Raw genomic sequence first — 25213 nt, forward strand, 5'->3', positions numbered from 1 at the left:
GAAAATATTATTTGTACCAAAATTGCAACCACACTAGATCTAGACAGCTCTGGCTACCCCAGATGCTTATCTACATAATAATGTATCCCCTGGCCCACGGCCTGAGCTGAAAATCACCTAATTACCTCCTCCTTACCTCCACGATCTTGGGATAACCTTCCTGTCCCCCATCCATTCCTCCTCCTCTCCCTTTCTTAGCTTCCACTTTAATCTTTGCTCTTATTAATCTCTGCACAGTGGAAACACCACTAAAGGTAAAGAAGCTAACCAAGGCGGCTTCCTTGATCAATAGAACTCAAGGAATCGATCTTCGTGCCTACAGTTTTAAGTAACAATAATAGTTCTAATTGCTTCACATGTAACATTGTGAATCATAACTGTTATACTTCAATAAAGAAAAATAAAAAAACCAATATTGCTTGTAGTTTCTAATCCAGGCTTTGCATAGTGTACATTATGTATGGTAGTAAGTGTCCAATATAGAAGTCGAACATTGTCATTTTACCTAAGGATGGTAACTCCTGTCACGTTGAGCATTTTTATTTCTTGTCAGTGTTTATCAGATCTGTATTTGTGCAGTGTAGGCCTTAGGTTGTTCACCAACAACCATACGGATGGCTCATGCTGCCACCTGTCTGCTTTGATGGAAGCATTTGAATATTTTGAGTTCAACCGCCTTCAAGCTAGATACATCTAAACTGGCTGGTACAGGCAAAAATGTTACTGACCATACTCTAATGGGTGACAAAAAGACAGTTATCTCTATGGAAACTCACTTAATTTTAATCCATAGACTATATCCCGTTATCTACTGTGTTGGTTCTCTACCAGTACTTGGCAATATGGCAAACTCTTTCAAAAGCTATTAATTTGGTACTTTGTGCTCTAATACCGTGTCAGTGCCATATGTCCTGCTCCCTGCATTTCCTCCGTAGTTCTCTACTAGTTGTTTGTAAGTGTAGGTTCTGAAAGCAGACACTTTAAAAAATATATATGACGTGTCATGCACAGATTTCCCTGGATCAGGTTCCATATGCTTTCTTGAGACCAGAGCCAGTAGCTGTGACATGAAGCTCCTCTTCTGGAAGGCTTCTTTCTTCTTGGCTATAAAATTAACCAGGCACACAAGCTAATAGTAAGCACTTTGTGCTTCAGAACCATTGCTTGTAATAAATACACCAGGGCACAGTGGTACTGAGTACCCTTTCACCTTTGTCCAAAACATGAGAACCCAATTTCCACCAAGTTATCATTACCCATACATTTTCCACCTCCATATTCTGCAACATGGATGTCACACACCCCTTTACCTCACTTGAACCATGGATCCAACTCAGACACATTTGTGATTTAGAATCTTGAGAACTGTCTAAGCCTTATAGCATGGCTGCTTTACACAGGTAAGACAAATAGCTTAAATAGCTTAAATACTGTGCCACTTCCCTGTTAAAGGAACACTGTACTGCAGAAAGTGAGCCAGGATATCTTTTAGGTGACGGATTAAATGTGTGATTATAAGTTCAGAGTTTTTGGTTTCACTGTACGTTTTAATTGTGCTGAGGTATTTCCTGATGCAACCATGAGAAATCAGTTATTAAAATAGAAAGCTGAGATATACCATAAATAGGTCTGATAAAAGAGAAGAAGGAACAATGTTTATGATGGAACTGTAAAATTTCCCTAGTGCGTTTATTGTTCAGTTGGACTATGTTTCTACAGACATGTAGTCATTGGTCCCCTTGATTGTAAAATAAAACATTCCCAGTGCTATTAGACTGTGGTGTTACGTGGTCAAATATAGTTTTTTCTTGCAACAAGAGTTTTGGGGTTTTATTTTCTTTGTCTAAGAATAAAACAATTGTATTTTCAACATGATTTGTATTTTGTGTGTTGTTGATTTTGGGTTTTGATTGTTGTGTTTATTTTAGAACCCTGGTCTAAATAAACCATAAATAAATAAAATAAACTGGTTTAGAGAGCAAATATACTTTTTATATTATACCATCCTTACAGTCTGATTGATGATAATGTCATACAAGCTATCAGTATAGAAAATGAGATGATAATGTCATTCAATCTATGAATATAGAAAATGAGATGCCTCCATAGGCATGACATTTTACCCATCAATATAGATAGAGAAATGTCTCCACATGCATCCTATAATATTAGTCATAGCAGCATGTGCAGTCTGGCACCAGGATAATTACCCCAGTAATAGGGACCCAAACTTACCCTGAATTGTCATTTAAGCATAGGTGTTACATAGCTTTGGAAATTGACCAGTTTTCTCCCCAAACATTAAATGTTTTTGCCGAAAAAATCTATTTTCATTATTTTTTAAATAATCACATTGCTTATCAAATATTGGTATTGGTATTTGTTTTGAAAATGCAATACTTTTGCCCCCCGAATACTAGCTATTAATATTTGTTAGAGAAATTCATTGCAAGTGAAGCACACCATTTGTCATGGATATCTCATGCAGAGCTGGCAGACGCTATAATTAATATAAAAAGCTAAGAGTGCCCATTAGAAACCAGGAGAGACTTAAATGTGGCAGGAATTGCCCACTTTATGCTAGTGGTGGCCATCGGAATCCAGAAGTGGCGAATATGTTCGACGGGTTGTCACTCGCAGGGAGGATTGGTCACCAGAATACAGGAGTGTCTCCAGAAACCAGAGATATTACAAATTCCTTTTGATAGTGACATATGAACCCATATCAGTCAATGGCTCTTCGCCTTCTGCCCCAGATGCTCCACACCATTGGTTTTGTGTCACACTATTGACTACAACAATATCAACCCACAACGGTATCAAGTCCACAATATCGACTACTACTCTCAGCAAGGTTTGTGTAAAAAGGGAACTTCACATGTACCTACCCTCAATATAGCGGAAGTCCAGGTCGATATTTTGAACACAATATTGTGACACTCCCGCACCACTCCTGCATAAAAAACTGTTTCTCCTTTTTCCATGCCCGTTTCCGTGCTGCCACATATATTATAACTGATTTGTTTGGTCTGTAGGCACATGACCCACTACACTATGACATGATGATTGGCATAGTATTACAGGACCTGAGTTGTCACTGTGTGTAGCGCAGCATGATTGTTGGTTGGCTAGCCTTTGGGCATGGGGCGCTCTGCTGGAGCTCCCTATAAGATGCTAGAGTGCTTCAGCCGCCGAAATGCTTTGACGTCGGGTCTGGTGCCCTGTCGTACTTGCTTAATTTTTGTTGAATGTTTGTGTCAGTCAGAAGGGGCTGAGTTTTGCAGCAGTGCCTCCTTACTGTTCAGCATGAAGTGCTGCACATTTCCTACCTGAAAGAAGGTAACGGCTTCGGCTTGCCAACTTTCCATAATGACAACCTGATACTCATTCCAGCCACAAGGCAGAGGTTGGTGATGTGCATATTTCGATTTTAGATTTTTGTGCGCTGATGTCTTCACTTTAAGATTTGCTGGAGGCATTTCACCTTGCACCGCCCTGTAAATGTTTTGAAATCAAACCTGTGTGTGACGGCATTCTACATCTCTGTGCCATATAGTTCCTATGTATATACATATGTGTTGGTATTTCTATAGCGCCATGGTACCTGGGTAGCAGCGGAGTGCTGTACATCAATGGGGGGGAAGTGCTTGGAGATAAGTAATTTTACACATTTATTACAGTTCGCCTAAGGGAGATTAAGTGAAATGCCCCAAGTTGCACGATTTTGCCAGAGCTTGGTTAGCACCCAGGACCCTAGGTTGTATAGTTGCTGGCTTAGCCACTAAACCTCCTCTCCTCTCATATGCCGCTGGTAACTTCTAGTAGTCACCTCACAGCCACATGTTGTTTGTTGTAGCTTAAAGACGGTCCTTTCTCTCACAGTCCTGTTCTTTTGATGGCTAGTTCTTCTTCTTCTCCCTGTATTGTGTATTGGTGATCCCTCAAGTTTTGATTTTTTTTACTCTTTTCATTATGGTTGATGATGGTTTTTTATTTATTTATTTATTTTTTATTTGGTCATTGGTGAGATATATAGATTCTGTCCTCTTTTGGAAATAGTTGCAGCTTTTCTTCTCTGTCCTGTTGGTTTTTGCTGATGTTGTGTTTAACCCTCTTAGCTGTTGTAGATGCAGATGTTATCCTCACATCCCAATACTGTTTTTGCTGTTGCTTTGTTCCCTTTCATTTGTTGTTGACGGTTGATGATGTTCCCTGCCTTTTCTGTTGGTGGTGGTGACTGTTTTTTTTTCTTACTTTCTACGTATTTGGAAGATTCCTGACATTAGTTGGTCTTTCCTGATTTGCTTGGTAGTTGCTCATGATCTTTTGCTATTCTCTTCCTGAAAGCTACAATTCGAGCCATTCTCTATTCTATTGGTAGTAAATCTGGACTTCTTTTGTGCTGGCGTCTAATGGCTTGTTTATGATCTGTAGTTTTTGGGTGCTCAAGTTTCCTTAATTTCTTTTCTTCCTGCTTTTTGTGGTCTTTTCTGTGCTTTAGAGTCTACTCTGATTCTGCTTTCAAACCTGTCTTCTTTGCCTCTTTTCCCAGTTTGTGAGGACTGTCGCTTGTACTTCCGAGACTCCTGCCCACAGCACGGGGCACCAACCTTTATACTGGACACGCCGGTTCCGGAGAATGTGCCATCCAGAGCTCTCCTTTCGTTGCCAGAGGGGCTAGTGGTCAAGGAGAGACCTCAGGGAGGGTTTGGGGTCTATTGCACCATTCCGGTCATCCCAAGGGGATGCATCTTTGGCCCATTTGAAGGGGACATCCTAGTGGACAGGAACGAGTGCACCGTGTATTCATGGGCGGTAAGAACAAGCTGTGTACATGACTTGCACGTTTCTATCTTAGTACTTAGTCAATGTCTGCAAATCTTTACTCTTTTCTCAACGCTCCTGCCCATCACAGAGTAATCAGCTCCAGGAACATGGATGTCACAAAAGACAGTAACTAGTACTTCATGATCCCATTAAAGAACATTCCTTGCTGTCCTTTCTGTAATGTGACCATGCTTTTGCTAAGGTCTTCGCCATATTTGTCCCAGTGTCGTTTGTGTCTCTTGGGTTGAATGAGTGCGAACGGCACTAGGAGGATAAAAGAGGTAACACTGTCAAACGCATTTGGTTAATTCACAGAGAAAATATCCTGAACAAAAACATTGGTGTATGCCTCCTAGGTTTTATTTAAAATATATGGCTAAAACCAAGGCACATTGTCAGTTTGGAAAAGCTTTTCTTTTTCTAATTTGGTTACACTAAGACTTTGTCTTTTCCAGGTCAGGGAGAATGGAGCGTACTTTTATATTGATGCGTCAGATGATTCCAAATCCAGTTGGATGAAGTGAGTAATTAAAGCTTATTGCATCCCTGTTTGACCATTAACTTTGCCATGTTTCTTCAAACAATTGCGATGGTGCCACTGGCCTTTCACAGATATAATATCTGTAGTCTCCTTTGTCCCTTGTTTCCTTCATTTGTCTCTCTCATATCTTTCTTCTCATCCATTTCTCTGTTCATTTTATTTCTGCATCATACTTTATGGTGTTAGTAATCTCAATTGGAAATTATAGGTACAATACTGCATAGCTCATAGAAATGTACATTTCGTATATGATCTACAGGGTGCAAACCACCAACCAGGGACCTAAACAACGTCAACACACTCCATTTGTTAGTGGTACATCATTGGTGCAAAGTACTTTGGCCTAACATTACAATTAACATGAATGAGAGGTGAAAGAAGGGAAGGGTGATGCCTATGGCAGAATCAAAACATTTAAAAATTAGCATTCACAAACTACCTAAGGACCCACACCACATTATTACAGTAAGGATTACCTCTATCCTAAATAAACTCAAAATAATGTCAGACAAAGGTGGCAATTATTGAAATCTAATCCCACATTCAAGACAATCAGAAAACAACAGTGTTCAATCATCACAAACTTTAAGCTCTCTCGGGCAGCATTAGGATGCACAACATTCTAAACCTCTCCCTTGGCGCTTACCTACAGCCTTGCAGAAAACTGCACTGAGGTGTTGTCCTTTGATGATGAATTCGTTTTTAGGTCTGCCTTGATGAATTCCTTTTTTGGCTGGCCTTGGCGGCGCAAATGTTTGCCACGCCTGTTATTACCAATTCCTAGCCGTTTGGTGTATCATTCTTCCTCCGTTGGAGTGCTTGCTTTGCGGACTATTTTACATCACTAATGTATACTGGAGCATCACAAAGTAGATTTATTGCAAAGATGCATTACATAAGGAAAACAATAGTTGTGTTTCTTTTCTAATGCAGCTTGCTTTTCAGTGTTTTAATCAAAACTTGAAATGCAAACCAGGCCTCTAGAATTTGCAAACTATTTATTATTTGCATCTCCCTCCTCCTTATTGTTTCGTTCAGCTCAAATCCAGAAAGCTATGCAGCGATACCTTAGTAATTTGAGCATCTGGTGTCCAGGCAGCCGCAAAGTCCATGTGTCTCTGCCTGTTTTACAGAGACATAACATATGGACTGAACTGAAGAGGAAAAGCAGTCCAGGAAATCAGTATTGCAAATCTCAATAGGAAATGTCTGAATGAGTAATGAGTGATAGTATGGTATGCCAGTTTGACATGAAATAAATAATTATTTGTGTGCTGAATGAGCAGGATATCACCATACAGAGAGAGATGAATCTTCACAATGCGTGTGTTTGCAGTTATTTAGCTTTAACCTCAGTTAGAGGGGTTAGATATATTTTTGTTGGACTCGCATGCTCCATTAGATATAGTACAGTGTGCAACGGGACAGAAGGGAGTATCAAGAGCAGGGATAGGCAAAAGTGAAAAGGATCTTTGAAAGGTTGTGGTATTGTTACCTGCGGCTGAAACAAGGAAAAATGTTTCTCTGTCCAAGGTTTGTCTCTGATATTAATAAACTGTCAAAAATCTAAGCATATGCACTGTATTCCCCCAAACTATTTTATATTACATTACTTTTTTTAATTCATTTTCAGTGTGAAAAAGCATTTAATAATACAAAAAATTCCTAAGTGAAGCAACATTGTTCTGTTTCTTAAATCTATGCAACAAGCATGATCCCCAAAGCTACTGTCATATTATTATTTTTTTCTTAATTATTCATTTTGTACTGTAAAAAAAAATAATCGTGAGGAAAGCAGTTTATCATATGATGTGGTTGTGTGACTTCACCAGGTAATAATCTCACAAACCCCACTTGGGTCTAGTGAGGCTCATTTGCAAAACCTTAGCTCAACCCTGGTAGCTCTAGCTTTGAGCAGTCAAGCAGCTTTGTCAAAGGAACACACGCAAAGCATTTCGAAAAACCAAAACAGTTGAAAAAGAAAGAAAGACAACACAAAGAAAATCCAACACCAGTTTAGAAAAATAGCTCATATTTGTTTTAATTTTAGACACAAATACGAATAAAATCCACCGGTGATTTCCATAAATTATTAAGCAAATAATAAATCCCTGCTTTTCATTCAACTCTCAAACCAGCATTGACAACTACAGTGGTTACTTGGGAAAACTTTTGTAAAGTTTTTTTAGTTTGGTTACTGTTGCCCACTCTGGGTAATGAACTCTGGCTGGGAGCAAGTCACAGGATCAGTGAAGCTTGCAGGACAGTTACCTTGCAGTCAAAATTCCAGGCTCTATGGGTCAAATTTTACAGACATCAGTGGAGTGTCCTGAAGTAAGAGCACCTTTGCAGTCCACCAGCTGCAGCATGGTAAGTGAGCCATCAACCTCCACCAGAATGACTTGGGTCCAATTGTTCCTGGTCTTCTTCAGAACTTAAGGCAGGAGAGTTAGAGGCTGGAAGGCATACAGGAATCCCATGCTTCACTCTGAGGTAGCTTATTCTTGTGAACTCCAGCAAACAAAAGTGCTATCATTACAGTACATGTTCTTGATGGTGGCAAAGAGATGAAGCCATCCATTGTTGGATAATACCCTGCACCACGTCTGAGTGTAGCTGCTGTTCGTGATCCACTAGGCACTGCTAGATCAGTTTATCGGCCTAGCATTTAAAGATCTGGGCAGGTGGTGTGCCATCAGAAAGATGTTGTGATAACTTAGCCAGCACTAGAGGTGGAGTGCCTCTTGGCACAGGACTGCGCTCTCTGGCCCAGTTTTTGCAGTACCATACGGCGGCGGTGTTGTCTGTGAGAAACTGCATTAGCCAACCCTTGATGAAGTGGAGGCAGACCTTCATTGTCAAGCGAATTTCCTGCAACTACAGCAAATTGATGTGCAGATGGGTTTCTGCTAGAAGCCAGAATCCTCTGATTGCCACCTCTCCAAGAAAACCTCCCCATCCTTGTAGTGACACATCCGTCTTTTGCAGTCTTACTCGACTCTCTGAATGGAATCAGACAGTTTCCCTTAGTACTGGGCCCAGTAAGACCACAGGTCCCACCTCAAAGCTCACATGTGTCACCTGGCATGGTCAACGAGCAAGAGGCATATAGGCCAAAAAGCCTCAGATCCATTCTAACAGAGATCAAGGACAGAAGCTGAAACATCAGGATCATAGCCCAAATGTTGTGAATTAATTGGTCCAGAGGGAAGGTTAAAAAATGCATAGTATCCAGGCTGGCTTCTGTGAGAACGGAGCCTGTATGAAGGAGTTCAGATGTGACTTCAGCAGAACCACAAAGACATAAGGTTTGTTGTTGTCTGGAGGTGGTCTGCGACTAACTAACTGAACCTGTATTCAACAGCCAGTCGTTGAAGTAAGGGGAAGACTGGTGATCCCCACAATCTACATAACTCATTAGTCGCGTGTGATTTGTTGCCAGTCCTACATGAAGTGAATGCTCCTGCCTCCTAATAGGTAGCTGTGTGCTGATAAGAGCGCCCTGAATGGGCTTCGAGGTTAAGGCCGGATGGGCAGAAGATTGGGATTAATGGTTCCCTGGTGGCCAGGCCTATTTGGCCAACTGCCCATAACCTCAAAGGGGTTAGGGGTTGCCTGCTGTACGTTCGAAGGTACCTGACAGTGCCGGTATGCCAAGCCCTTGGCATATCCCCGGAAAAGAGAACATTTTTGTAGAATTACCTGAGTGAAGCTTTTTTGAGTTTTCCCAATCTCGCCTGGCACCTAGGGGAAATTCACAAGGTGGGGAATCTGTGGTTAGCTACAATATCCTTGAAAACAAGGACTTATAGGTGTAAAGGGACTGACCAGCCCTGGAGGGTGGGGAATTATTTTCGAGAAAAGGAACAGGAGGGACACATCCTCCCGGACCTAAACTATCACTACCAAAAGAGTATCCCACCTGGTCTCATGGCATTCACCAAAATAAGAAAAGGTGCCTGCCTCGCCTAGACCTCACCCCTACAAGAGTGGGGAAGGAAAACATTTATTTTTTGTATATGTAACCCTCACACACTCTATTAATGTCATGCTTCATCACCTGATGATGAAATGTTATGAGAACAGGAGTGACACTCTTTTGGTAGCGATAGAATATCCATAGAACAAAACATTAACCAATTGTTAAGGAATTTGTTCTTAACTGATGTTTATTGTTCTGTACGATTTTAGGTTTAGTGTTGATGATAATATTGATTTATGTCTACACAGCACAAAATCTTTTTTGCCAGTTTACAGTACCACATTATGGATCTGGGAATGGCATTGTCTGCAGTTAAATTACTATTTGTCTCCAGATGTTAATACTGTCATATGAACTTGTATTTATGGTTCATTAATGCAAAGCCTTTACTATTAGGGTGAGTGCTCTAAAAAATGTTGTAAGCTCGGACTGCACTAACGACAGTAGTTCCAGTATAAAAATGTGTACACATGTTTGCAAAGTTTAACAATACGATGCTATGTATAATGCTCTCTAATTAGATGCAAATACTTGCAGGAGTTTTAAAGCAAGATTGATTCTTTGCTGTGTTCACGAAAAATGCAACTAGGAAAAACATTTTGCTAATCTACTGTGAAACTTTAGGTACCATTTCATTGAAGCATCACTTAGTAAAATGTGTGTAATATTTCTAAAAAATATTCATAATGGAAAATTAGTACAACCAGTTTCGACAGGATTATGGGGAACATGAAAATAAACAAGCATTGGCGAAGACAATAGCTCAGACATCGATGGTCCGCCTTTTGGTTTTGTCAATGTGTGTCTTGTTTTAAGATATTTTTTGTAAAACATTATTGTTGTGAGAGCTGTTGTGCCGTCACCATTATATAAAAAAAAAAAAAAACATTGGCAAAAAGCAAACATTTTTTGGTCTTAAAATGCACACTTTGCCCCAGTCTCTGGCACTGAACAAAACAATATGCTCCTTGTGAAAGAGCACAATGCTGTCCTCACAGTGATGCTAGCTGATAGAGAGAGACGTTTAATAACAATAAAAGGTCTTTTTTAATGCCAAATCTAATTAGGTGCCCAGTTCTTAAAGAAAGTCACAAAAGTGCACCATGGTATATGTCCTTCCATTAGTGCAGATTTATGGCTTTCATGAATTCACAATAATTTACAATAGACCAGGAAATCGTACTCCGAGAAAACATTTGTGAACTACATTTTAGCATGAGCAAATGTTTTTGTTAATTTGCTCAAACGAAAAGCTGTTTGAGCATTTACAAGTTTGCCTTCCCTCCAACCGTTTTTGTCCTAACCCTGGAAGATGTTTTACTTCTGTGGAATCCCATTTTACAGTTCTTAGGGATGCTATGCCTAGTGGCCCCTGTGATACACAATGACAATCTCTGCACAGGCCTAGCATTAAGTAAAGAGGCCTACAAATGTAATTCGCTACTGCTAGGAACACATTATGTTGCAAGGCTTGCCCTCTGAACAGCCATCATGAAATATCATCGTCATTGCATGCTAGCTGAAGCAATCTCCCTTCTGGAAAGTACCAGTCTGAGTATGTGATGTTCTCAAGTTCTGTCACAAGATGGACCATGTGATATTAGGCACGAAGGCCACCTTGTGTAAAATCCTTTTCTATGCTTTTTGTTACTATATATGGTATGATAGGAAAAACGACCTCAGCCATAATGGAGAAGTAGTCATACGTCAAAGCCAAAGAACCAATAAGACGATGAATTATGTTTGTGGTTTAATACTATAAAAGATCGTGTATTACTTCCTTGTATTAGGCTGCTCGAGTGTACACTAGTACAGAGCATCCTCCATGTACATGTCTTTCTATTCTATCCCTAATAAATTCATTATGTTTATCTAGAAGAGCTGGCTAACGGTCGTTTGTATCCTGAATGGGTGCTGAATAATTAGGCTTCTACACTTCTGCCCTTGTCAATAGTAAATTTCCAACCTTTCTCAGTATGGGAAAAGATTGGGAAGAGCTTGTGAAAAACCCTAGAACGTGCCAGTTATTAGGTTTGTATGAACTAAGCACCGCATCCAACCCTGGAACTAATGCTCACCTCTACCTCCAGCCCTAGTAGATAGATCTGCAGAAAGCTGGCAAAATGAGGGAATTGCTTCTATTCACACCCTATTATTTTATTAGCTCTGGCACAATCAGAGAGGGTATTGTCAGAGCTCTTTTATAGAGATTACTGCCATGATTTATTGCATGTTTTGGTTTCATGTACTCACTGACGTCATATTTCAGAATGCTATATCATTTGCTTCGTCAAACACCTCTTGATTTTAGCCAAAGAACCAATGCTAACTACATGGCCCATCATCAACTTAGAGGAAAAAAGTACCACTATCATGAAGTCTGTCCACACAGGGGCTCCAACGGCCCAGACTCCAGAGGACTGCAACCCATCAGTGCCATTTTGAATGCCTCCACCACCTACGTGAACTTTTTAGATTCTTGGAAACATACAGCTGTGCTCCTAATACTGAAGAAACTCTGTGGACCATTCAACGCTAGCCAACTACAGACCAATCTCCCGGCCAAGGATATCATCAACAGATACCTCACTGAATACATCAACAACCACTTACTACCCGACCCCACTCAGTCTAGTTTCAGACCCAAACACAGCACGGAAGCTGCCCTCATCACTACCATGGATGACTAACACATGACTGAACAGAGGAGACCTGGCTGCCCTCATCCTCCTGGAGTTCTCTACAGCATTTGACAGACACCGACCCCATCCTCATCCAACGCCTAAACAACATCAGAATCCAAGGACATGCACTCCTATGGATTTGTTCCTTCCTGTCTGGAAGGATCCAGTGAGTCCGCATGGCCTCGCACAATTTGGACACCCACAACCTCATCTGCGGAGTTCTGCAATGATCCTCCCTGAGCCCGACCCTATTCAGCACATACACGATCCCCTCTAGCCAGTATCACCCGCTCTCACGATATCAATGCCTTCTCCTACGCCAATGACATGCAACTCATTCTCTCGGTCATAGAGAAGACTCCCAATACCCGGATTTAGTTGAATGCGTGCATGAGTGAAATCGTCTACTTGATGAAGACCAGTTGTCTAAAGCTGAACTTCGACAAGACCAAAATCATGATCTCCAGGAAGAGCACATCACTGTGCTGACCATTGACAGCAAACTCAACATGATCACCCAAGTCAATGCCGTCATCACCTCATGCTTCCATTCTGAAGATGGTTAGGAAGATTTTCATATTGGCTCCCAACCAGCAGCTAGATCTTATCTCACATGCCCTGGTCACAGACAAGCTGGACTGTGGGGACACCCTCTCTGCGAGATCAACAAGAAGGTCACCAGAAGGCTGCACACCATTTAGAACTTGGGTGGCAGAATCACTCCCAACCTCCCACGCTGCACTCACATCACATCACACCACACCTCCAGTAACTCCACTGTCTTTCCATTCATGAACTAGCAAAATTGAAAATCCTCACCTACACTATCAAGGCACTACGTCACACTGGCCCAGCACACCTCAACAATTGCATCTGCTTTTGCAAACCTTCCAGACAACTCTGTTAGTCCATACTCCTACTTGCACAATCCCACGCACACGGAAAACCAGATCTAACGGTTAACCCTTCTCCTATATCGCTCCTGAAGCATAGAACAACCTGCATCTACACATAAAAGCCTCCTCTTCACTTCTTGAATTCTCTGAGAAGTGGAAAAACTGGCTTTTTGAATGCATAGAGACACACCTGCTCAGTGCCAGGATGCCCTCCTGGGTGATAGTGCGCTTTACAAATATGCATAACATAACATTTACTTCTATTGCACATTTTAATATAGATTTTGTGGGCACATACTGCATATTTAGGAACTTTGTGCATATGAGCACACTACACAAGTCTGAAACATGCAGTGTCCTGGCATTACGCATATCAAACTGAAGGGTTAGATTATCAGTTATGTCCTTCATCATACAATGAGAGCATATCATCGTGAAATTAGCAATGTAAGCAGATGGACTGTCTCTTCTTGAAACATGCAGTTTCAGGAAGCTTAAAAGATGATTGCATTGAAGTGTGTGCACAATGAAGCTATATCTTGCTGAGTTCAATATTAAGATAGTGTATACCTCTGTTTCTAGGGTGAGGAGGAGGCAATATGTCTTTCGCTTCTTGTGAGAGCAGTGACATTCTGTTTCTCTCTCAATGTCCAATCATATCATGCGCTCCTGGACCTGGCTACCATAATACCCTTTCATTTGGGGACCAATCCAGCGTACTAGGCCGCTGGCAGTTTTGTGGGACGTGTGTGCCAAAAGCACATACTGTGTTTTTCCTGGATCTGTGTCCATGCAGCTGGAGAGAATAAAAGACATAAGGCTATTGAAATATTCTATTAGATAGCTGCTGTTTATCGCAAGTAGTGCTCACAGAGCTGCATAGAGGCACTTGCAGGGTCTTGCACTGAAATGCTAGTGGGGCAGTGTCGGCATCCTTTACTTTATTGGTATTGAAGTAGAGCCCAGTCGATCGTTGGTATGGCTCCATAGAGCTTGAATGTCAGTCTTTACTCAAAGCGTCCTGGCAGACACTGGCAGGATATTCCTGAGTTTCTTTACAGGCTAGCCCCATGCAAAGTGTTGATAATATCACAAAGAATAGGTGACTTTACCACATAAATAGCAGTCTCAAATTTCTTGAAGGCATTTTATTATTTCAGTGTCACTTTCTCACCAGGAAGGGAAATGTCTGTGTTGTCAAGTTAAAATGGCACATGGATATTGCAGAATCAGGTAAGTTTCCACTTCCCATTGTCACCTGTAAGCCATGGTGATGACCACAGTTTGCAGGGCTGATATGGTTTTTGGGCACCTCTTAAATCTCTATTAGACACAGTTTCAAATGCTTGACAAGTACTAATGTTGAACAGGATTTATGAACAGTGCCTTTCAGTCACTGAGTAAAGTGGTTCACTTGACTTTAGGCATTGACTGGCTGGGGTGTCCATTAGTGTTGGTATCAGTCCATGGCAATTCTCTGGTGTCGACTCAAAAAATAAATAAATAAAAAATACAAAAAAATTGATATGCAATGCTTTTGTTGATTTTTATTTTTTTATTTTAAGGGCCCTCACCCCTCTGCGCACTCATCCTTTCACAAACGCCCCCAACCAAAACCCTGGACCTCTGTTTTTCCAGCTGATCCTATGGCCAATCCTAGACTTTTGAGATTTCTTTAGCCTTATTCTTCTGAAAGCATTCCGCCCCAATCCTCATTTCATCATCAACACAGCAAAAGCCTTCGGTTTCGGTACTTATAATCCCAGATTATGACCGTAGAAATATCTGCAAGTCGCCAGAGTGCATCCAGAGATTTTATAGCAGGACTCCCAGCATGCTGGTAGGTGGCATCCAGCATCCTACAGCTTCATTTTGACTGTGTACTGTCCCAGAATTGAAGAAGCGGTGCTGCCTATAAGCTCTTCCTATGTGTGCTCACATTTCTCTCCACGCCTTTTAATGCAGATCCCAAGCTTTGTCACACTTCGATGATTTGTACATTTTTACGTCAGTGGACAGCGTGCTAAGGAAGTGACCACCAAAAATGACAGGATTTAAGCAGCGCAGAGACTAATAAATGTACCTGGGCTCCAGCTATGACACAAGACCTGTGACAAGTGTTTCTTTGTTTCCAAAAGCAATGCAGGAAGCAAGCGTAAGAAGTCCAGTCAAATCAGAAATCAAGCTCCAACTCACAGGCTCGAAAGCAATGCCAGTCACAGAGTTGCTCCAGTTAAAGGCCCACTTCCCAGTGGAAGTGTTCCAGTAAGTCGAAGTTTTGCCATAAGAGCAAGAATGCAAAGGGGGACTCCACCACATTCTGTGACTCTTAAGTCTGGTGAGAATGCATGAGGGCTTCAAAATAAAGGTTGTACTCCTCTGGTGTCAGCTAAATCTGAACCAATTTTGCATTTGGTTGTGGAGTAGCCCGAATTTCCTAGACTGTCTTCCATCCCTCAGCAGATAGCTGGTGTCACAGAGGCCAGTGTGTGAACCTTTACTTTGATTTGTGGTCCCTACGATGCACCATTGGGACCCACATGTCTCTAAATGACATGTCTACCCGACCACATCTGGCTTCTAGGAACCTGCTACCAAGCCTACAAAGACTCTGGTCCCGATTTCTGCAGTTCTACCAGTAGCAACACCACCCTTAGATCTATTTCTGGTTTGGCGCTCTGACCCTGAACAGATGTCGGCCATGCTCATGTCTCTCCATTAGATAAAAAAAGGTGCAACCAGTTGTTATGCAACTCAACGCTCAGTTAAAGACAACTGCCACAACAGTACTATCAGGTTTGAGGCTGTTGTCATATCTGATTCTGATTTAGACGCATCCCTGGTCCCTTAGGACACCGATGGGGAAGTGGAAAACTTGTTAAGATGGCATGTGTGGCTGTAAATAGACATGCTCTGCATACTCCTGCCATCTAGTATTGAGTCCGGGTTGTTGCACGTTGGTTTTCTTGGGAGAAACATTTCAACTCACAGGATCGAGTAACTCCTCCTTCTCGATGATACTGTGCATGGGCATTGACTCTTTTGTTAGATTGTTTTCGTCATCGGATTTGGAAGTGTGTGTCTTAGCTCCATCTTTCAACTCATTCCAGTTCAAAATCTTTCTTTTCATCTTCTCTTCATCGATGATAGTGTTTCTCGATTCTGCATTTCTATCTTTGTGTCCATCTCCACTCGTTGGTCCTGCAATATCCCCACACCCTCCGGGGTGTCCTTGCCTGTTTCGGGCTTATCTCACCCGCGACACCATTATGCTGAGCTGGCCGTGTACCCACGGGGTGTCCTCGCCTCCTTCGGGCTTACCTTACCCCACAACATCATCATGCTGAACTGATGGAATGCCGTTTTGTTTCTGTCCTCATAGCCACACAAAATTTCCCAACACCCACCAACATCTGGTGTGTAACTTGTGCTTTTCTCTCTTATCATCAGGAAGCTACCTGGGATGCCTGCAAATCTTTCCAGTTGAAGAAGACCCTTCAGGACCTAGGAACTCATCGGTTGGAGATGGCGCACAAGACTCGGACGACAACCCAGACTTCTTTGGGGAGGAACATGTCTAGGAGGAGCCGGAGCAAGAGGAGGCCTTCTCAATCCATGAGTTACTGTGGCCCCTCCTCTCCACCATATCTGAAAAACTGTTTTTAGCTGCCCCACCCTCTTGCTCAGTTCTGAAAATAGCCAAGACAAAAACAACATCTTCGGCTTCGACCTCCGACACCTTGTCCGAGACATCGTTGCCATCTCGGTCCGAACTTCGCTCTGAGCCTACCAGCTACCACCTCTGCTTTGGTGCCAACGAAATTGCACCGACTGAAAACTTCAGTGTTGAAAACCACAGAACTGAGAACATCGGAGCAGAAAGACTCTAGTCAGTCTTCAGCTACACCTTCACCTGTGGAACCCATTTTAGAGATAATGGATGTTCGTCCGCGCCGCCTCCATATCCAGGATAGTGCAGAGCGCATTATTGCTTCTCCCCCTGTACTTTTGAAGAAGTAGCTGTTCTTCCAAGAGTCTTTGGACTTTTCTCAACCTTCAAAGAAGACCACCAAGGAAAAGGCTACCAGCACACCTCACAAGCTGTTTCCTCTTCCTGCTCCACCTTCTTCACCTCCTCCACTCCTTCTCCTCCACCTCCCTCCTGTCCTCATTCATCTGCCTCGCCTCCTGCAGGAGATTTTACTCCTCAGGGATCCCCTTTATATACTGGGGAAGATTTGGGTGGGGCACAGCAGGACCCGGATCCATGGGACACATAAGACCCTGACCCCATATTGAGCAGTGACCTAGATTGGTACCCCGTTCACCCCTCGCCACCAGAGGAAAGTACTTCCTACCTGCAGATAGTGGCAAGGGCAGCCGCCTTCCACAATGAGGAGCTGCACAGGGACCCCATCGAACAGGACTTCCTGTTTGATACCCTTATGTGTACCCAAAGGGCTATCCAGTTTCTCCTTGTGCTCCCTGGCATGCTTCATCACACTGACGAAATTTTCAGAGAGCCCATCCGCTCTAGAGTCGTCATTCCTAGAGTAGATAAAAAATGTAAGCCTGCTCCCTCAGATCCAGTATATATTAGGTCAGTAGTCCTACCAGACTCTATAGTAGCCACCCCTGCACGAAAACGTGCCAGTCGCAAGGCCATAGGGGACTCTCCTCCTGACAAGGAGAGTAAAAAGTTAAATGCTGCTAGCAAAAGAGTGGCTTCACAGACCGCTTACCATTGGCGTATTGCCAATTCACAGGCCTTAATAGCCAGGTATGACCAAACTTACTGGGATGAAATGGAGGAGCTCCTCCAGTTTCTCCTAGAAGATGACCGTAAAAGAGGGCAGAACATAGTTGCTGAGTGGCAAACCATAACTAATGACTCCATATGATGTTCAATAAACACTGCAGATACAGCTGCACGTGGCATTAATACAAGTGTCTTGATAAAGAGGCACACGTGGCTTCGATGCTCTGGTTTCAAACCAGAGGTCCAGTAAACGGTGCTTTACATGCCCTTTGATAAGGAGCCCTCAAGTGAATTCTACCCTTGAGAAACTGAAAAAAAAAAAAAACGTGGACAGCTAAAGCAGTGGATGCTGTACAGTCAAAGGGGCACTTTTCATCACCCCACCTTCAAAGGTGGTTACAGATTCACAACCTCAGAGGCATCTAGCGCTCAGCAGAGACAACCCCCAAACTCCTAATCTAGGGGTTTCGTTAAGGGGTCCTACCGAGGTAACAACAACAGGGGAATTGGTAAGAGCACGCCTCCTGAGGCTCTACCTCCACTGCAAAACGCACCGTCTCCCGAGGCTTAACCTACACTGCAAAGAAGTGACTACCTCAGTTACCCCCCTTCTCCCAACCACTTAACAAGTGGCGGGGGACGGCTTCAGAATTTTTAAACAGAATGGGTCAACATCACCACGGACCAATGGGTCCTTTCCATTATCCTACATGGTTATTGTCTGGAGCTCATTACCACTCCTCCAAACATTTACCCTTACTCTCATAGACTATCCCACTAGCACCTTCTCAAGCAAGAGTTTCAATCTCGGGGATCAGGGGTATACTCCTTATACTTCTTCATTCCCAAAAAGACGACGCTCTCAGACCTATTCTGGACCTAAGACCATAAAAGCACTATACTCTGTCAGAACACTTTCATATGGTTACTCTTCAAGACAGTATTCCACTTCTACAACAAGGCTACTTAGATGGCCCTAGATCTATAGGACGCCTACTTCCCCATTCCCATCCACCCTGCTCATCGAAAATACTTACGATTTGGGGTTGCAGTCAAACATGATCAGTTCAAAGTCCTGCCTTTTGTAGTCACAACTGCTCCCAGAGTCTTCACAAAGTGCTTAACAGTAGCTACTGCACACCTGTGTTCCCTTACCTAGATGACTGGCTCATCAAAGCCAACTCCCTTCCACAATGCCAGTATCACACTTAGATGACAGTGGACCTGCTTCACACACTGGGATTCACAGTCAACTTTGCCAAATCCCATCTCCAACCTTTTCAGATACAGCCCTATCTAGGAGCTATTCTCAGTGCAGAGTTTGGGTTAGCATACCCCAATCTGTCTCGGTTCACAATTTTCAGTCTCTTCTTCCCCAGTTTCAGGAGAATCGTACATACACTGTAAGGACTATCACGTACCTGTTAGGGATGATGGCCTCCTGCATTGCTATTGTTCCCCATGCCAGATTCCAATATGTATACCCTACACCAGTGTCTGTCTCATCAGTGGTGTCAGTCACAAGGTCACCTGAAAGATCTAGTATTGTTAGACTGTCATACTCACCGCTCCCTGTTCAAAGGGTGGCCTTTTCTGGACCCTGTGCCTCAGGTCATTCTGACCACAGATGCACCCCTGACATGTTGGGGTGCTCACCTTAAAGACCTCACAGTACAGGGCCTTTGTGATATCAGGCATCAATCCCTACGTATCAATCACCTCAACCTTCAGGCGGTATTTCTAGCCCTGACAGCATTTCTTCATCACCTCTCTCACAAAGTTGACTTGGCCCACACGGACAACATGACCGCCATGTATTACCTACAGAATCAAGGGGGAACACGGTTGTCCATTTGTCACAACTCTCTTAGACAATATGGAAGTGGGCGCTCCACCGCATTCACCTGATGGCAGAGTATCTCCCAAGAATGGACAATGACTTTGCAGACCTGTTGAACAGGTTGCAGCAACAAGTCCACGGATGAGAACTCCACTCGCTAGTCCTTCAAAACTACTTTCTAAAGTGGGGAACTCCTCAAATAGACCTTTTTGCCACAGCAGAAAATGCAAAATGCCCAAGCTTTGCCTCAAGGTACACACACCCTCTATTGAAGGCCAATGCTCTATTATTAAACTGGTCAGGGATATTTGCTTACGCTTTTCCACCTCTCCCTCTCATTCCATTCTGGTGAGAAGGATCAGCAGACATCTCTCACCTCGATCCTTGTAGCTCCCACTTCTGGACCTCTCAGTAGTTCCCCCACAAGTAGCTAACCAACGCAGGCCGGATCTTCTCACTCAAAATCAAGGGCAGATCAGGCATCCTGACCCCAAGTTACTCGATTTTGTGGTATAGCTCCTGAAGTAAGAGGGTATGGTTACTTAGGATTGCCAGCGGAATGTATGGACATTCCCAGGGAAGTTCGTAGATCCACAACCAGAGCATGTTATGCTGCAAAATGCAAACATTTTGTATGCTACTGCAATCACAAACATATTAATCCCATTAAAGCTACTGACTAAGACATAATTTATTTATTCCATTTACAGAAAGCAAATCTAGCTTACACTTCCATTCTCTTACATCTCGCAGCTATGGCAGCATATCTACGGAACAGACAAACTTTCTTGTATAGAACAACGATCATCAAAGTTTTTATGGAAGGCCTTAAAAGGGTTATTCCACCCAGAGTGCCTTCTATACCATCTTGGAACCTCAAGTATTGTGCTTACCAAGCTCATGGGCCCTTCTTTTGATCCACTTAATTCATATCTTCTTCAGCTATCACATCACTCAGACATGTTAGTGAGCTCCAGCCCTAACCTTGGAAGAACCGTTCTTCCAAATTCATAAAGACAAGTTGGTCCTTCGCTCAAACCCAAAGTTAATTCCCTAAAGTGGTTCTACAGTCACACATGTCATGGAAAGGAAAATGTTACTTACCCACTAAGCATCTGTTTGTGGCATGTAGTGCTGTAGATTCACATGCGCCCTCCCTCCTTCCTGGACTCCTGTGGCCGTTACAGTTTACTTTTTATTTGTATACACTTGTAAACATGTAGTTACATTTGCATGGACATCTTTTTCTCTATAGTTTCTATACACTCCTTTTCTCACCCGCCTGCTGTAGAACAATCTAACAAAGGAGTTGATGCCCATGCACAGTATCACCAGGAAGAAGGAGTCACTTGATCCCGTGACTCTGAATGCTTCTTCGAAGAAAAACAACTTGCAACCCTCTGGACCCAACACTAGATTTCAGGGAGTATGCAGAGCATGTAAATCTACCGCACTACGTGCCAAGAACACATGCTTACTGTATAAGTAACATTTTCCTTCCCCTTCATTATACTGATGATGCCTTGTATTTGGACCTCCAAAATGTCTTGGCCTAGACATCTCCTGAAGCAGAGCTTGACTCAGTGCCTGGATCGCCAGGGGAACAGAGTGCCTTGTTTTTGGTGATTTTTCGGTGTGCATCAGGAGCTCTAGATTTGCAATTGCCCGCTTTTGAGACAAGTGCCTATGTAATGGCCGATATCCTTCAACCAATCTGAACCATTACTGCCCCCCAGTAAAGCCCTTAATGGTGTCAGGTCAGGCAGACTGTTTGAAGGGGCTAAGCCCTGTCTTTCATTTCTTTCCCACCCAAGTCTTCCTTTTGTGCCACAGCAGCTTGTGAAGGAGCACGTCACAATCCTAATGCAGAAAATCATTCTTCTATTGTCCAAAGTTGTAACCAAAATGGTGCTGAGCGCAGAGAGGGGGAAAATAAGTCATTTGTACAATTTCCTTGTTCCGAAAAAGGATGGTGGCCTCATACTAATCTTGTACCTCGTGTCTCATGCATCCTCCTCCTCCCAAAAAACAGATGACATGTGGGCACTGCAGTGGAACCTCAAGGTTCAGTGAACTACGCACCAGGCCTGCCTTTCCAATGACATCCAGATCTAGCAAGAGATGTCTAGGGATCTGCATTGGTGGCTCACAAGTGCCAGCCTGACATATCAGCAGACTATTCTTCCTCTTTTGTCCAGAGTTTACAGTTGTGACAGATGCATCACTGCTAGGTTGGAGGGAGTCACCTGGGAGGGATAGTGATCACAGGTCTCTGGTCTTGGATGGAGATGCAGCTCGATATCAGTCTTCCGGAGCTTTGGGTGATTGATCTGGCTCTAATAGCCTTCCTTCTGTCCATCAGCGTGAATCTGGTGCAGGTCCTCACAGCAACACGACTGCAATATTTTACCTCCGCAAGCAATGTGGAGTGAGGTCTTGAGTCCTTTGCCAGTAGGCTCTACTTCTATGCATGTGGTGGTATGAGCAGGGCATCTTCCTGGTAGCCAAATGCCTAGTGGGCTCCCTGGATGCCAGAAAGCGCAAATTGAGCAGATGTCTTCTGGTGAGCCTTGAGTGGCGCCTGCATCCCAATGTGCTGCAAAGTGTCTTCGACCAGTGGGATTCACCCTGTCTCGATCCATTTGCCACTAGCAAGAGCATACAGGTTCAACAATACATGGTATTTGTTTCCTTCAAGTTAGTTGTTTAGGGATGCAGTCCATCTGGAATGGAACAAAGGACCTTCGTGCATTTCCATTGCCATCTCTCCCGCCTCTGATTCTGAGAAAGATCAGGACAGACTGGCTGGAAGTCCTCTTGATTGCCCCTGACTGGACAAGGAGTGTGTGTGTACCCAGTGCTCCTGAACCTGTGCACTTGCTCCCTAATCAGGCTGCCATTTGATGGGACCTACTATCTCAGCAACAGAGTAGGGTCCTGCATCTGAAGTTCCACAGCCCACACATCCATGCATGGAGGTAAAGCAGCAGCAATTGAATGCTTTTGACATGCCAACCAAGATGGTTGGGTCACCTTTGCAACTAGACTCCCTTCCTTACAATCTGTCTGCGCTTTGAATTGGGACAAATTAGTTGCCTGGTGTGAGGTCCAAAACACTAACCTTACAGATTAGACTTTGAGTTGTTTTTTTGTTTGTTCTTTTGTTAGCTCAGTAAGGATTTAAGATGAGCACAATGAAAGGTTATTTGTCAGCCCATTGGGGTATTCTTTGTTTGCTTGATTAGCTATCCTTGTTTCTGGATGTCATGTGATTAATTGAAGGTTTGCTTCAGACCTCCCAGTCCAAAGCTGCGAACCATTTCTTATGCCTCAATGGTACATGCACTTAGTCTTCACGTTACTCATGTGCATGTCCTTTGAGCCAATGCACAGCTGTTCTTCACGTCTTTTGACACTAAAAAATGTCTGAGGGCACTGACAACACCAGTGCACATGGATGGTTCTCATAACCAGTTCTGCTTTGTCAATTCTGGGGAGGTACAGAGTCATAGTGAAGCTGCGCTGCTACAGAAATCTTCAAATCCAGTCTGGCACCTGGGAATGTTGTTAAGGTATGCAATCTGTGGTTAGAGTTTGCACCAGAATGTTAAGCCCTCTTCAAGGACATCAAACATATGTCAGTCCCATTCCAGAATCCGCTAACCTACCTTCAGCTCATAGATGCAACACTATCAAACTCTTCTTGACTGGGAAAATGAACAAAACCTGATCTAATATCACCAATTTAGCAACGTCATCCACACTATCACCTACACTGCCACACTGTTAAATGGTAATCCTTCAACACAGTCTTTCTCAACATTCTCAAAACTATCTCCTTCAATGATGATGTCCCTCTGCCCCCATCATAATTTCCCGCAAAGAGAAGCCCTCACACCCCTTCTCCATCCTACCCTGCGGAAAAAGCCTATTCTAGATCAAGACAACCTTGCTAGCCTCTGTCCTAAATTCCACCTCCCATTTGCCATGCTCCAAAAAGTAGAGGAAGCCCTCTTCCTCAACGACTAAAACAACTCTTGCTTCCTGGTAATACTTGATCCCTCAAATGTTAAACATATCTCACAGTGGAGTGGGTTAACGTTGCCACCAGTCACTCATACAGTTTTCAGTTCTCACTTAAGGATATTCTTTTATGAATGAAAAGGCCTCATCCACCTAATAGTGGCATGCTTCATCATAGGCCAGTCCAACTCACCAAGCCAAGATGTACTGGCTTGGTGGTCTCAAACGTAGCCCCACAGGAGAACCAACTCCTATTGGGACAGGGCGATCAGAATGAGTTGTGTTCTTGCTAATAAGAACCAGGGTTGCAAAAGATAATTAAAAATACCTTTGTGCCTGCCTAAGGGTACTACTTTTTAATGACAGCCTGGGGTAAGGTTAAAAAACAACTCAGTGGTGTAACAATGATCGTAAAGAATCAGTACAACCTAATCACTTATATGTAATAGCCAACATGTTTCGGCCTCTTAAAAGTCCTTTGCTAGGAAAATCTTTTCTCAAGCGAGTCTTTGAGCCTTCTCCAGGGCAAAAGTCTTTGTTTAATATCCTACAGTCTGTTACATGTTGTGTACTCATGCATGCAACTAGGTAAGACTAATTCCTACCTCATCCTCCAGGTGTCCTCTAGGGATATGCGTAAAGAGAAGGGAGAAACATCAATTAAATCATTCTCCACACTCCATTTAAAGAAAAAAAACATTTCCCGTGGACCAAAAAACACCCAAAATCATGTAACACTGCACACAGCACTCTGTGTCTAAAACTGTGATTGTTTAAGACAAACAACTGTAATCGCAGCAATCATTTGAAATCTAACATACAGTGTGTCTTACCCTACAATTGTCAGGACAAGGCCTCATCAGTCACTAGGAGATGGAGTCCCTCTTATTGTCACGCTTTATTGGTCAGAATATAAAAAACAAAGAAAACAGGTGCTTGTCAGTCCTTGCATACGTTTTCAGAACTGATTAAGGGTACTCTATTTAAATGTCATAAGGGTAAGCATTCTCAAGAACTTATTCCTTCCGTAAAATTTCCCAAACATGCTTCCATGCCTCGCCCAGAAGGTTACTAGTAAACCATATCATTCTCTCACATTACTGTTGAAATTCTCTCTTTTCACGTGGTTTTATGAGAGTTTATGCACATTCACTGCACTCTGTCTCTAAGGTTCTTCTCAGTTATTACATATTTTTTTCTTTTCATATTTCTTTTCGGGCCCTCTAAGGTCCCCATACTGTCAAGTACATCTTGTCATATTGGGATATTAGTCAGAAAAGCACACGTTTGGCTAAAAAATGTGCATCCTTGCTTTTTTATGGTTTGAAATACCAGTTTTTGTCAGTTATCACACACCAACTCCATAGTACATTCGTTTTATCATAATATGATGCCAACGATGTTAATGTATAGTCATTGTATGATGCCAGCAATAGTACTATGAAGTGCTCATATCCTCTTCACATTACAGCTCTCTTCAACATCCACCCCGTCAGGTAGATCTGGGCCAAGAAAATGACTTCTCACCCCACCAGAGAGAGATCATGCATTGATCCCGATGGGACTACAATACTTATGTGACTCAAGTTTCCATTCCGCAAATGCTCTTATGGCGGAACCCGCAGACCACCAGCTTACTTCGTCAAAGCGGGCCCTCCACA

The 25213-nt window shown here is 42.9% G+C and overlaps 1 protein-coding gene across 2 annotated transcripts in view; it reads left to right on the top strand.

The window, feature by feature from the left end:
• The window catches only part of LOC138246404 (E3 SUMO-protein ligase ZBED1-like), a 169139-nt gene that overhangs the window by 66015 nt on the left and 77911 nt on the right, over nt 1-25213 (top strand). Inside the window, exons 3-4 of one of the 2 annotated variants that reach the window (XM_069200991.1) lie at nt 4553-4815; nt 5283-5347. In XM_069200991.1, the coding sequence (XP_069057092.1) occupies nt 4553-4815; nt 5283-5347 (328 nt within the window). The remainder of the gene's footprint in view (nt 1-4552; nt 4816-5282; nt 5348-25213) is intronic. The other variant, XM_069200992.1, reaches the window with a different exon arrangement.

The sequence above is a fragment of the Pleurodeles waltl genome, chromosome 7 (genome assembly GCF_031143425.1).
Source record: "Pleurodeles waltl isolate 20211129_DDA chromosome 7, aPleWal1.hap1.20221129, whole genome shotgun sequence".
Lineage (NCBI taxonomy): Eukaryota > Metazoa > Chordata > Amphibia > Caudata > Salamandridae > Pleurodeles > Pleurodeles waltl.